Here is a 14871-nt window from a genome sequence, read left to right on the forward strand (position 1 = left end):
CATGTTCACTGCATTAATCAGGAAGCATAAAAGACAACATGTTACAGAAACACATGTATGTATAATTGTGTATTACCATTCAGCAGTTCAATAAGAGCTGGAATGATGCCAGATTTGGCCAACATGGCGGCACAGGCATCATCCATTGACACTGTTCCAATCATGATCACTATCTCTAGAATCAGATCGTCCTCTGCCGAGCCTGAAACAAACACACGTACAGGATAGTGGGCTATGTCTGACTTACACGTTTTAATCAACATCAGTGACACAAAAGTATCTCTACCAAGGCCCAAGATTCTATAAGAAAGAGTTCAAGTTTTATGGAATTCTAATTCTCAGGTTTCTAAAAAATGTGCTTTCATGCAGTGTTAAGAAAGCGATATGAGCAAACATTACTGAGGCAGATCTGGCCCAGGCTTTAATTTACTTACACAGCATAAACGAAAGCCTTGCTGAAACTGTAACATCAGGTCAATGGATATTGATAATTGAAAGAAAAAAAAAATCATAATACACTGACTCTTTAAATACATAAACATACTTCATCAAAATATATTCAGCAAGAATACTTCAAAGTTGCTTATACAAAAATAATGTGGATCACATTTTACTAGTGAACTATAAAATATTGTGAAGGCTTACAGTAATGTCAACGTGTTAAGAGTACATTTGCAACTGATGACTTCAATGAACATCATACTTTAAAAATAGTGTAAAAAATGCTCAAATGAACATATAATTAAAACCAATAAAATGTACTGCTACACACACATCTCACTGGAGTGAAGGAGGGACTGCATTTCTGTAGTACTTTTCCATCTAGCAGATGCTCAAAGTGCTTTACACTGACACCTCACATTTGTTTCCCCAGCCAAGGCTGATGTCGCAGACCGAACGGTCCCCCCTAAAAATCGGTCCACCCTGCCTTCACTGCGCATGCGTCATAGCCGCGGTTCACTGATTATCACCTTGTTTCTGCTTCAAACTGCACTCCAGTCATCATCTATTCTCAGCGACAGATATCGGAAGCTTTTGTACAACAATCATTTCCACATAAATTCAGCATTATTTCATCATAAAAGACAGAGGAAGCCATCAGGTGCCGCAGCTACACAGCCTGTTAGCTGTTGTGTTCACTGAATATTGCCTCGTTTCTGCTTAAAACTGACTTTAGAATGATTTAAGAGGTTTTACTTTGTTATCTGATGGTTAATAATCTCATTAATCCATTTGATGGCTCTGGGTGAAGAGACTCCGTCTCAGACGAACTGCTGAGCTCTGAAATGACACATGCGCAGTGGAGTGCAGGGAAGACTGCTCGGTCTGTGACACCTGTACCCAGTTTTACAGCTGGGTGGACTGAGACCATGCAAAGTATGTGCCTTCTCTAAAAACACAAGGCGCATGAGCGGGATTCAAACCCAGGTCTACATATTGACAGCCAGCTCCTTATCCACTATGAGTGTTTGGGTTTGTGATGGTCCTGGATCAAAACTAAGGTTGGGGCTCTCAATTATTTCCTGGACTCAGCCATCAGAAGTGTATCGTTATGAGATGAAAGCATCTAATTTGAAGAGACTTTCACTTACATCCACAGTGACATTTATGTCTCTGGGTCCTCAACCTTTGAGGTCAAGAGAGCTGTGGGACAGAGCTGTTTGGTGATGCTGATATCTTTGCTGGAGAACAGAAGTCCAAGTATTTAGGGTCTTGTTGCTGGTCTTCACACTGTGTGGTTTTGGGACTTGGATGACAGCTAGTGAAATAAAATGACATCTGGGTGTCTTTGGTACTAGGGCTCTTCAAAGCATCCTTGGGTACCACTGGAATGACTTTGTGTCAAATAAACAGTTACCCAAAAAGTATCTCTTGCACTGCGGCTGATGAAGGGCAAGGGTATGGCCCCCTTTCACTCGGCCATGACAGATAGATGGCTACTTTTGAGATGTGGGGAAGGACTGGTTATTGTTAAAAGGATCTACTGTTTCTTTCCACACTTTAAAAAAGGGGACATGTGGATTATCAGACAGGAAAATGGTGGTTGATGATGATTCATCAGTGTAGCATTAGGGCTCCAGATGGTGCTGCAGCATAACCAGCCTTACCTGGTTTCAGCCTGTCTTTGAGGTAAGGTACCAGGTTGTACTCTTTCAGCACCAACTCCCAGTCCAGGTCTGGGATGGTGAGGTTGGCCAGCGTTCCCAGACACTCCAGAACCCAGTCTTCCTCTTCATCTGCACGAATCTCAGCTGCCAGGTCACCTACATTGTCCTGAGAGAATCAAAGGAAAGAGAGTGAGTGTGGACGGAGACAGAGACACACACACTAGGGGTGTCACAATATATGTATTTGTACTGAACTGTACAGTACACTTAAAACTGTTCGGTGCACAGAATTGCATGTAGAGTACACAGTATGACTCTGCACAGTATTATACAGACATAGGTATTTGTTTTCACAAGTCACTGATATTTTAGCAAGTTGTGCTTATGTCCACAGACTGCATCCCTCTAGTTTCATGCTCTGTGCAGGAGGCGTGGTCAGCCCCCTCAGCCTGTGTGTGTCGAACAGAGGAAACAGCAAGCCAACTAGGTGAAGCAAGCAACCACATTATTCCACCCAGGAACTTTGGAAGCACAAATGGAATTGGTTAACTTGTCTTTTTCTTCTGAAATATGAGCCTAAAAGTGAAAGCGCACCGATCCACATTTGTACTGAATCATTGTCCCCATATGGAATCACAGTATAGTATTCTAATTTAGACAGACATCACCAACTTATGACAAATGTTGGCATTTTATATGAATTAGTGTAAATTTTCACAGATGAGATGGCTATCGAATAGCAACACCGCATACAGTGATTTCAAATCTGTACAAAGTGAGGTTTTATGAGATGCTGTCATTTGTGGAAAAAATGAATAAATCAAACAAACTTAAAATGAACAAAATATTGAAAGCAGTCTGCCGTGACACATCATGCGATACAAAAACAAAAAACAAAACACTTAGCATGCTGCACAGTAAATTCATCTCAAGGAGAATGACAAGAGATGGAATCCTATTCATAAAAGATTAAAGAAAAAAGTTGACATTTACACATTGTCAAACCAAACTCGGAACAAACCGTGATGGCTAAACTGCAGTGTGAATCAAGCTGTGACATCTGTGTAACCCCTAACACATACACATGAATGATACGTACATCATAGAACAATAAAACTATCAGCTTAAAGCTCAGTGCTACACAAATAAAAGCTGGAAGGTTTTCATCACAGCAATAAATACAAATACATTTGTTAAACAATCTGTCATGTACAGTGGTGCTGTTGTGTGGGCGGTCCGAAGAGGAGGTACTGCTGGCTCACCACCAGAGGGCGCCCTGCCTGTCGTCGGGCTTCGGGCAGCAGATGGCGCAGTCACCACAGGAGTCCGCCAGGTGCTCGGAGCTGACAGCTGTCACACATCATCATTCATCACATCACATCCATAAAAGCTTGGGATAGACATCATAACTCTGCCAAGTTATCAGCTTACCCGTCAGGTAAACCTTACTCAGCCGTTCTGTGCCATACACACACGTTTTTGCATCTGAGCTTTTTGCAGTCGTAACCTTTTTGTACACTTGCAGCTTGTAGCCGAGTTTGTGGAAGTTGGAAGGAGTTGGCGTACCCACTCCTCACTCCAGACTTGTTAAGTGTTACATAAGGCACTGCACGTACTCTGTGTTCTTGTGGTTGGAGGTGGAGGTTCCCCCCCCAGAAAGGAACTGTGTTTTTGCTGACTTGTAACCTGTCTGTTCTTCCTGCCAGCAGTACCGGGTCTGACAGCTGGAAGCGGTGGCCACCTGGGGACTCAGGACTTGGCAGCTCCGGTGTATTGCAGGTCTCTGTTGGCGGTGGAACCTCGCGGGTCCCGGCTCTTCTCTGGATAGACGTCTCCTACCCTCGGGCCTGCCCACGTGTCATCTTTAGTGTAGATTGATTGACAGACTAAAAGCATATTTGGTTGTTGTGCACATTTGCAGAATAAATTGTTATTTATTCGGACTTCCTATTGGCCGTTCATTTACGCCCCCTGTCGTGGGTCCGTGTACTTCACTTTCCCAACAGGATAACTCGGCCACGTCATGGACTCCGAGGGGCGTTTACCACTGTTTGAACCACCAATGGAAATGCAAGGTGTGCAGGCTCCACCAGGAGGTGAGTTGGGTGAGCTGCAGCAAATTCTCACCAACTTTATGGCTCGGTTGGATTTGTTAACCAAGCAGGAAATACACCTCACCCGCAGGATGGAGGCTCTCACCGCTCAGGTAGAGGCGCACCCGTCAGGCGCGGCAGCGGCCACCCCTCCTGCAGGCCTGTCGCTCGATAATGATGATCCAGTGGTAGTTCAAAGGTCTCCCCCTTCTCCTGAAGCTTACATTAGCCCCCCGGAACTGTACGGGCGGTTGTATCGAAACGTGTGTGGACTTCTTAACGCAGTGCGCGCTCGTTTTTTCACAACGCCCCGTGATGTACGCGTCAGACCACAGCCGGGTGGCTTTTGTGATTAATTTGCTTCGAGGCAAGGCACGCGCCTGGGCTACGGCGCTCTGGGAGCATAATTCACGACTCCTGTCGACGTACACTGAGTTTATCAGGGAGTTTCGACAGGTGTTTGATCATCCTTACAGAAGCGAGTCCGCTTCAAATGTGCTACTGTCAATCTGACAGGGGCGCCGGAGCGCTGCTGAATATTCAGTCAACTTCCGCGTTGCGGCAGCGAGCGCCGGCTGGAACTCAGTAGCGCTCCGCGCCGCCTTTATGAGGGGGCTTTCTCCGGCCCTAAAGGAGCACCTGGTGGCGAAGGATCAGCCGCGGGATTTAGACGGGCTGATCGACCTAGTCATATGGTCAGACAGCCGATTAGAAGAACATCGACGGGAGCGAGACGAAGGGCGTGGCCAGGCACGCGCCGCCCCTCTCCCTTCTGGGTCTGAAGCAGCGCCGTCCTCCCCCCGCTCCAAAGCCAGAGCACTCCGCATGACAACAGCTCCCCCTGCTGACGTTGCTATGGAAACGAGCAGGGCCAAAATGAAATCAGATAACAGACAAAGGAGGCTGGCCCGTGGAGAGTGTTTTTACTGCAGCTCGAATGAGCACATGCAGAAAAACTGCCCCAAACGGTCAAAACGTCAACGCTCGCCCTTAGAGACTGGGCTGAGGGTGAGCCATAATACTCACAAGGGAAAACCACGGAGATCTGCACAAGTCCCAGTCACAATCCTCTGTGGGGATTTAACTCTTCATGACCCAGCACTTATTGACACAGGGTCAGAAGGGAATCTACTGGACAGTAGATGGGCTAAGGAAGTAGGGCTCCCTCTAGTGGCCCTTCCTTCACCACTGAAGGTACGGGCACTAGATGGCACTCTTCTTCCATTAATAACACACCAGACACAGCCCTTAACACTGGTTGTGTCTGGAAATCACAGGGAGGAGATTGTGTTTTTTGTAACACCTTCTACCTCCAGAATTATTTTGGGTTATCCATGGATGATTAAGCACAATCCCCGGATCGATTGGCCGACTGGGGTTGTGGCTCAATGGAGCGAAACCTACCTGAGTGTTTAAGATCCTCGGTCCCACCCGGTGCGACTGCTAAAGAGGAGGTCCGAGTCCCCCCCAATCTTACAGCGGTGCCGAATGAGTACCATGATCTTGCTGACGTTTTCAGCAAAGATCTGGCACTCACGCTTCCCCCGCACCAACCGTATGATAGTGCCATTGATTTGGTCCCGGACGCTGAGGATCCGTCCAGTGGGCTGTACAATCTCTCACGTCCTGAGCGCGAATCAATGGAGACCTACATCTGGGACTCTTTAGCTGCCGGGTTGATCCAGAACTCTTACTCCCCGTTGGGTGCAGGTTTCTTTTTTGTGAGCAAGAAGGACGGCGGACTCCGTCCATGCATTGATTATAGAGGGCTGAACGAGATCACAGTTCGCAACCGATACCCGTTACCTCTATTGGATTCAGTGTTCATGGCCCTGTATGGAGCCAAAATATTCACCAAATTGGATCTTAGAAATGCATATCACCTGGTTCGGATCCGGAAGGGAGACGAATGGAAGACGGCATTTAACACACCCTTAGGTCGCTTTGAGTACCTGGTCATGCCGTTTGGCCTCACTAACGCCCCCGCGACGTTCCAAGCGTTGGTAAATGACGTCTTGCGGGAATTCCTTTATCGGTTCATCTTCGTGTATCTAGACGATATCCTCATCTTCTCCCCGGACCCTGAGACCCATGTGAAGCATGTACATCAGGTCCTGCAGCGGTTGTTGGAGAACCGGCTGTTTGTGAAGGGTGAGAAGTGCGAGTTCCACCGTACTTCTTTGTCCTTCCTGGGGTTCATCATCTCCTCCAACTCCGTCGCACCCAATCCAGCCAAGGTAACGGCAGTGAGAGATTGGCCCCAACCGGTAAGCCGTAGGAAGCTGCAACAGTTCCTCGGCTTCGCAAATTTCTACAGGAGGTTCATCAAGGGCTATAGTCAGGTAGTTGGTCCCCTTATAGCCCTGACCTCCACAAAAGTCCCCTTCACCTGGTCGGATCGGTGCGAAGCCGCGTTTAGGGAGTTGAAACGCCGGTTTTCGACTGCGCCAGTTCTGGTGCAGCCCGATCCTAACCGCCAGTTTATTGTTGAAGTGGATGCCTCTGACTCAGGGATAGGAGCCGTGCTGTCCCAGAGCAGGGAGTCCGACAAGGTTCTCCACCCTTGTGCCTATTTTTCCCGCAGGTTAACCCCAGCAGAACGGAACTATGATGTTGGCAATTGGGAGCTCCTGGCGGTGAAAGAGGCCCTGGAGGAGTGGAGACATCTGTTGGAGGGAGCTGTGGTTCCATTCACGGTCTTCACTGACCATCGGAACCTGGAGTACATCCGGACCGCTAAGCGTCTGAACACCAGGCAAGCCCGTTGGTCACTGTTTTTCGGACGTTTTGACTTCCAGATCACCTACCGCCCCGGGACTAAAAACCAGAGGTCTGACGCACTGTCCCGGGTGCAGGAAGAGGAGGTCAAAACAGAGCTGTCGGATACACCAGACACCATCTTACCGGAGTCCACTATCATCGCCACCCTCACGTGGGACGTGGAGAACATAGTCAGGGAGGCCCTGACCCATCACCCGGACCCCGGTGGAGGACCGAAGAACAGATTGTACATCCCACCAGACGCAAGGGCTGTGGTTCTGGACTTCTGTCATGGTTCCAAGCTCTCCTGTCATCTAGGGGTGCGAAGAACCGTGGCAGTGGTCCGGCAGCGGTTCTGGTGGGCGTCAATGGAGGCCGATGTCCGGGAGTATGTCCAGGCCTGTACCACTTGTGCCAGGGGCAAGGCAGTTCACCAGAAGGAAAAAGGACTCCTCCAGCCATTACCTGTGCCTCGACGCCCCTGGTCGCACATCGGCCTGGACTTTGTCACGGGTCTCCCTGCGTCCCAGGGAATGACCACCATCTTGACGATAGTAGACCAGTTCTCCAAGGTGGTCCACTTCGTGGCCCTCCCGAAGCTAATCAAGATCTGGAACAGGCCTTACGTTGTGTAACCTCCGCGCACCCGACGGCCTGGAGTCAACATCTGGCATCATCTTGAGTATGCCCACAATAGCCAAATATCATCGGCGACCGGCCTCTCCCCGTTCGAGGTGTGTTTGGGGTACCAGCCCCCATTATTTCCAGCGGTTGAGGGAGAGGTCGAGGTCCCCTCAGTCCAGGCCCATCTCAGAAGGTGCCGTTGGGTGTGGCGGACATCCGCTCTGCCCTTCTGAAAGCCCGGACAAGGGCGAAGAGCCATGCAGACCGCCGAGGCGCCCCGGCCCCCGCTTACCAGCCCAGGCCGGAGGTTTGGCTATCAATCAAGAACATTCCTCTGAACATGGACTCACCCAAACTAACGGACAGATACATTGGACCCTTCACCATCACCAAAGTCATCAGTCCAGCCGCTGAAGCTGGGAGTTTAAGCTTCACTGCGGATCCATCCCGTGTTCCATGTGTCCAAAGTCAAGCCGTATCACACCTCGGACCTCTGCAGCCCCGGACTAGCGCCGCCTCCTGCCCACATCATCGACGGCGAGCCTGCGTACCATCCACTTGATGTTCGCCGGAGGGGTCGGGGTTTCCAATATCTGGTGGACTGGGAGGGGTACAGACCCGAAGAGCGCTCCTGGGTGAAGAGGAGCTTCATCCTGGATCCGGCCCTCCTGGCCGATTTCTACCAGCGACATCCCGACAAGCCTGATCGGGCGCCAGGAGGCGCCCGTTGAGGGGAGGATCCTGTTGTGTGGGCCGCCTGAAGAGAAGGTACTGCTGGCTCACCACCAGAGGGCGCCCTGCCTGTCATCGGGCTTCGGGCAGCAGAGGGCGCAGTCGCCACAGGAGTCCGCCAGGTGCTCAGAGCTGACAGCTGTCACACATCATCATTCATCACATCACATCCATAAAAGCCTGGGAGAGACATCATAACTCTGCCGAGTTATCAGCTTACCCGTCAGGTAAACCTTACTCAGCCGTTCTGTGCCGTAAGCACACGTTTTTGCATCTGAGCTTTTTGCACTCATAACCTTTTTGTACACTTGCAGCTTGTAGCTGAGTTTGTGGAAGTTGGCTACCCACTCCTCACTCCAGACTTGTTAAGTGTTACATAAGGTACTGCACGTACTCTGTGTTCTTGTGGTTGGAGGTGGAGGTTTCCCCCCAGAAAGGAACTGTGTTTTTGCTGACTTGTTTACTGGGTGTTCACACACCCACCCCATAACCTGTCTGTTCTTCCTGCCAGCAGTACCGGATCTGACAGCTGGAAGCGGTGGCCACCTGGGGACTCAGGACTGTGATTTCCAGACTCAACCAGTGTTAAGGGCTGTGGCACCTCGTGGGTCCCGGCTCTTCTCTGGATAGGCGTCTCCTACCCTCGGGCCTGCCCACACGTCATCTTTTGTGTAGATTGATTGACAGACTAAAAGCATATTTGGTTGTTGTGCACATTTGCAGAATAAATTGTTATTTATTCGGACTTCCTATTGGCCGTTCATTTACGCCCCCTGTCGTGGGTCCGTGTACTTCACTTTCCCAACAGGTCCCTCGCTATATCGCGGTTCACCTTTCGCGGTCTCGCAGTTTCGCAGATTTTTTTTTAAGTGCAATTTTGCATGCTTCTTCTTTTTTTAACTGTCTGCTGTGCTTAGTTGCAGCCAAAATCTAGCAACAGGTCCAGAGACTACACTCGCTGTTTTGATGCAGAGTGCTCCAGCAGCCCGCAGGCCACTGAGAGAAGTTTTTATCTTTTTAATGTCTTGGATTCTTTGCGGGTCCCGCATCCATCCCGCAACGGTAACACCGAAGGCAGTAAGCGAAGAAAAAGCACGCGCATTGTGTTCTGCGTGTGTCTGTTTATAAGAATCTTCTCGCTCAGAAGAAAAAAAGAGCGCCAACAACTACCCATAACTGTGTTCTTCACTCGGAAAAAGACACCTGCACCGAGGAACTGTGAAATACTGGTTAGTTACTATTAATAATTTCTTATGTGTCCAACCTCGTAGGTTGATCGTTAAAATTAAATTTGTTAGTTCTAAAAGCCATCATAATTATTTATAGGAAAACGTTCTATTTTTATTTCTCAAACAAATGTTTGGGCCTGAAAACAGGATTTGATCTTTGGTTTCATTCTATAATACTGGACTTATTTTTCTACTAAGGTTTGAACTTTGAGAGTGTTTACACAGGAGAGAAAAGTGAGAAAATGTGTGTAGTGAGGGGTTTTACAGCCTTAAAACATCTATAATAATTGTAAAAACGCTGGCTACTTCGCAGAATTCACCTATCGCGGGCTATTTTTTGAACGTAACCCCCGCGATAAACGAGGGAACACTGTAATCACAAATTAGCTGGTTAGACACTCATACTCATTTTCTATACAGAGCACCCAGAAAGTATTCACAGTGCTTCACTTTTTCCACATTTTGTTAAGTTACAACCTTATTCCAAATGGATGAAAAATTTAATTAAAGGCTGTAACATAAAATGTGGAAAAAGCGCTGTGAATACTTTCTGGATGTGGTGAATATGTTTTTTGTTTGTTTTTTTCCTTTGTAAATTCAATGTGGGTGAGCTATACTTTTCAACAACACACAACTCAAGGTTGCGCTACTGAAGTAGCTGCTGGGTTAATCATCGCAATCCTGGCACTTTAATATATCTACAGGTAGTGCTACACAAGTGCTTTGCAACTTTTCATAACATGTTCAAAGTTTTCTAGCAAAAGTACTTTTTTGTATGTAGTAGATATAACTCACTATGAATAGAGGTTTAGTTTGTCCGTCATGTTGTGAGATGTTTCTGATCATTTTCATCAGAAGGCAATCTTTCATCTTCAAAGCTCTTTTCATTAACATCTTTAACCCATTGCCTGCAAAAACAACAACAACAACAGCAGCAGACATTAGTTATCACTGCAGTTATACACAAAACTAGAACATTCACATAAACAGTGTGGAAGTAAAGTTAAAAATAAACATGCTGTTGCCTCTGCTCATTTATTTTAATGTAGCTGTTTTCATTAGTGGTGCATCACACATTGTGGGCATAAAATGTAATATGATCAATGTCCCAATGCAGCCGCATGAAGTATTTAGAACAAATAATTTGTATGAGGAGCACTGAACATCATTCTCTCTGTGTGGTGAAAACACATACACCCATACCTTCACACATGAGTTGTGCATTCCTTTTGTTAGCAGCCAGATTAATGCAAACAGAGATGAGCTCTGTTTCAATTTCTTCCTCACTATGTTCATACAGCATCTGCATAAGCTGCACACACAGACACACAAACATACTGCCATTTACTGTGAGTGTCAGAGTTAAATGTTCGGCTGAACTTCCATTACTTTGCTCAAAGTGATTTCTAGTAGCTGTTATTGTACCTGAGGTATGCAATCGGTGTAAACAAACATGCCTTTGAAGCGGTCATCAATGCTGATGTGGTACAGGATACGCATGACTACCTGGTGATTGTTGTCATCACCTGTACACAACAACACACACATAGACTGATAATCGTCACGTGTAATCAAACACAGCACCACTAATTCTCTATTCTATTTTCTATTAATGCAGCCTCAAAACCTGATCATTTCTATCAAACAAATTTCCTCATGTCAACAAAAGTTATGTATTTCACATATGTCATAAATAAATGTCATGCAGGTCATACATTCTCAGTTTACAAAGATGTGTTACCTAGCAATGCAGTCAATTTGGGTAACAGTCCAACCTCTACCATCTTTGCTCGAAGACCAGAGTCAAATGAAAGGTTGAGCAGCAGACGCAGAGTCAGATTGACCAAGTCTTCATGGTCACAGGGCAACAGGCGAGCCAGCCGCTCCACAGTATCCACCTCTGCCTGTAAATTACACAAGCCAGCAGAAACAGACACAGCAGTATTATCAATTACAGGGAATAAAATATAGAGGGTAAATCAACCAATGATCATACCAAAATATGAAAAACATTAAACGGTTAAAATAAATAAATAAACAAATAAAGGGGAAAAAGCAAACGCCAATAGAAAACACCCTAACACGCATCGCACAACCCAACATCAAACTGGTGCAAGACCTCAGCAAGGTATAATCTGTCATTCATCATGGTCCATGAGGTCCTCTGGTGACCATAATTAGAACTGAAATGCGCCCAATGTCAAACCTGTCCGAGGTTTTAATGAGGTGACCTTCTGTACAGTCGTATTCAAGGCATTGCATACATGTTTACCACATGGACAAGTGGACAGAGCAACTAATAGGGCACCGCAGTCAGGATTTGACCACCTATGGGGACCTCCGCTGCCACTGTGCAATATATACACAGCATAACTTCACAAGGACAAATGGTGTACTGTTATGTTTTCTGCTGCAATCACAGAAGCAGTCTTGAAAAGTCTGGGTTTTTTCAGTTCCCAGTGGAGAAGGGAAGACGAAGCGACTGGGGCGCGTCATGTTGGTAAGTGTTAGCCAACATAGCTAACCAGAGTAGCTGCTGTCTCTCACCTGCAAAACCGCCTCGACATGTTTGTGCTCCAGGTCATAAACAAACCGTAACACGTCCACTTTCCACCGCGTCACTTTTTCTTTGCATTTTCACTCTGCATGTAATTTGCCCAAAAACTCAGAGAAAATGCAGTGTTTCTGTCCCCGAAAGTAGAGAAATTATATCATATGCGTCATATTTTATACCTTTAGCGCCCACCCTCAAAGAAGACTGCGGTGCCCAATTCCTGGAGCGACTCTGCATTCAACCTAAAATGGGCGCATGCTTGTGCAGCGACCAGCAGCAAATGGGAACGTCTCTGCCTCGTTTTTGATATATGAGTCTGTTTGAGTATCAAGGTGTGTAACCAGTTTCTGACTTGTGCATTAAGAAGAAGGACCTGTTTTTATTGTCCATTGAACATTGTGTTGGGAATGGAGCTTGTTGCTCTGTTTTTGCTGTGAACGCTGTGTCATGCCGTCAGCAGCCTCAGCCCTCCCGCTGGAGAGTTTACGCGGATCCAGTATAGCAGGGATCTTCTTCTGCAATGGGAATATTCATTGCCTGCGGACCCTACTTTGGACCTCCTTTTACCGAGAGTTGATCTATCGGATTATTTTAAAAACTCTCAATATGTTTCTCCTCGCAAAACCAGGAAGCGAGGGAAAAGGGGCAGCGCGCGTCAGCGGCTGTGGAGACAAGCCATGAATCGGATCCCCCTGCCGTCTATGATTCTCATGAATGTTCAGTCCCTCAGAAACAAAGTTGACAAGCTACAGGCACAAATACGTTTCCAACATGAATTCAGGGAGGCATGCCTGTTCGCGATAACGGAATCCTGGCTTACGGCTAATGACGCTGACGAAAATTTGGCACTGGATAACTTCGGGGAACCCCTTCATCTCGATCGTGACGTAGATGTGACTGGCAAATCACAGGGGGGAGGAGTGTGTCTTTACGTCAATGAGCGCTGGTGTAAGAATGCCATTGTGAGAGACAAACTCTGCACTGAAGATGTAGAGCTTTTAGCAGTGTCCTTACGCCCACCATATCTACCTCGAGAATTTCCACAAATATGTGTTATTGTGGCGTATGTGCATCCCAAAGCAAAAGTCGACAGAGCGTCTGAGACTATTTTTAATGTGACTCAAAAGCTGCAGTCTAGATGTCCAGATGCGCCCATCTTTGTTCTTGCTGATTTTAACCAATGCTCTTTGAAACATGTTCTGAGGAACTTTTATCAGTATGTCACATACGCAACTAGGCAAAATAAAATCTTGGACATGTGTTATGGTTCGGTTAAAGGAGCGTATAGGTGCTACTCTCTCCCACCTTTGGGAAGTTCTGACCACAACTGCGTGCAGCTCATCCCAACGTATCGCTCTGTTTAGAGGAAGGGCAGAGCTTTGACCAGGCAGTCCAAGCTGTGGACTGAGGATGCTGTTATGGGCCTTCAAGGCTGCTTGAAAGCACTGACTGGGATATTTTTAAAGAAAGCTCATCTGATATTGACTGATGTTATCAGCAGCTATGTAACCTTCTGTGAAGATCTTTTGATTCCTAAAAAGACTGTTAAAATATATCCGAACAGTAAACCTTGGTTTTCAAGATCTGTAAGAATTTTAATCAACAGGAAAATGAAAGCCTTTCGTGAGGGAAATCGGGAAGAGGTGCTAAAGCTTCAAAGGGAGATTAAAACTGAGATTAGGAAGGCTAAATTGGGTTATAAGACCAAACTAGAAAAACAATTTAGCCAAACCAAATGGGCTCCGTTTGGGATGGTTTAAATTTGATTTTAGGATCAAATAGGAAGAAAAATAATAATCACAAGATAACTCTTAATGAAACTAAATCTGGAAAAGAATTGGCCCAAGATTTGAATTCTTTTTACTTGAGATTTGAGTCTCTGGATTTTAATCATGAAATTTGTAATGGAAAATGACTTGTTATGCCCAGGTTCTCCTCCTTTTAATGAACAGGCTGTGGTTACTTGTTTCAGAAGAACAAGGCCAAAAAATGACCGGGGCCAGACAATATCTGCGGCCGTTTATTATCCTCTTGTGCAGAACAACTAGGCCCAGTCGTTTTTGATATATTTCAAAGGTCAGTCAACGAACAGAGGGTTCCTAATGTTTGAAACAAGCACAATAATCCCTGTGGCCAAAACCAAATCCCCCAAGGTCTTCAATGATTTTAGACCTGTGGCTCTTACTTCATTAGTAATGAAGTCTTTTGAAAAATTGATGAAGAATGAACTTCTTTCACAGGTGGAGCTTTACCTCGATCCTCTTCAGTTTGCTATAGGGCTGGTCGAGGCGTGGAGGATGCTACTGCCACCCTCTTAAATTTGGTCCTGAAGCATTTAGAAAGTCCTAGGCACATGCACGTCTTCTTTTTTTAGACTTTCTTCTGCTTTTAACACTATCCAACCACATATTTTAATAATAAGCTTGTTAAGGATTTTAAACTGGATTTTACTATGACAGGTTGGATTTTGAACTTTTTAACGGAGATCTCAGCGTGTGAGGGTAAATGGTTGCCTTTCTGATGTTTTATATTCCTCAACAGGCTCACCACAGGGCTGTGTGCTGTCCCCTCTCTGACTGTGACTGTCGCAGCCGCTATAAGAATCGCCATATATTAAAATTTGCAGATGATTCTGTTATAATCAGTCTCCTGCATGGTGATGAAAGGGAACATGGCCCTGTCGTGGCAGATATGGTTCAGTGGTGTGACGACTCCTTCTTGCAGCTGAATGTTGACAAAACAAAAGATATGGTTATTGACTTTCGGAAACG

General features: G+C 46.3%; 1 protein-coding gene across 3 annotated transcripts in view; it reads right to left on the reverse strand.

The window, feature by feature from the left end:
• The window catches only part of LOC117521644 (kinesin-associated protein 3-like), a 54392-nt gene that overhangs the window by 9318 nt on the left and 30203 nt on the right, over positions 1-14871 (reverse strand). For all 3 annotated transcript variants that reach the window (XM_034182965.1, XM_034182964.1, XM_034182966.1), the window contains 6 exons: positions 11288-11450; positions 10972-11072; positions 10750-10858; positions 10342-10454; positions 2109-2274; positions 77-202 (listed from right to left, as the gene is read on the reverse strand). In XM_034182965.1, coding sequence (XP_034038856.1) covers positions 77-202; positions 2109-2274; positions 10342-10454; positions 10750-10858; positions 10972-11072; positions 11288-11450 — 778 coding nt within the window. The remainder of the gene's footprint in view (positions 1-76; positions 203-2108; positions 2275-10341; positions 10455-10749; positions 10859-10971; positions 11073-11287; positions 11451-14871) is intronic.

The sequence above is a fragment of the Thalassophryne amazonica genome, chromosome 12 (assembly GCF_902500255.1).
Source record: "Thalassophryne amazonica chromosome 12, fThaAma1.1, whole genome shotgun sequence".
Taxonomy (NCBI): domain Eukaryota; kingdom Metazoa; phylum Chordata; class Actinopteri; order Batrachoidiformes; family Batrachoididae; genus Thalassophryne; species Thalassophryne amazonica.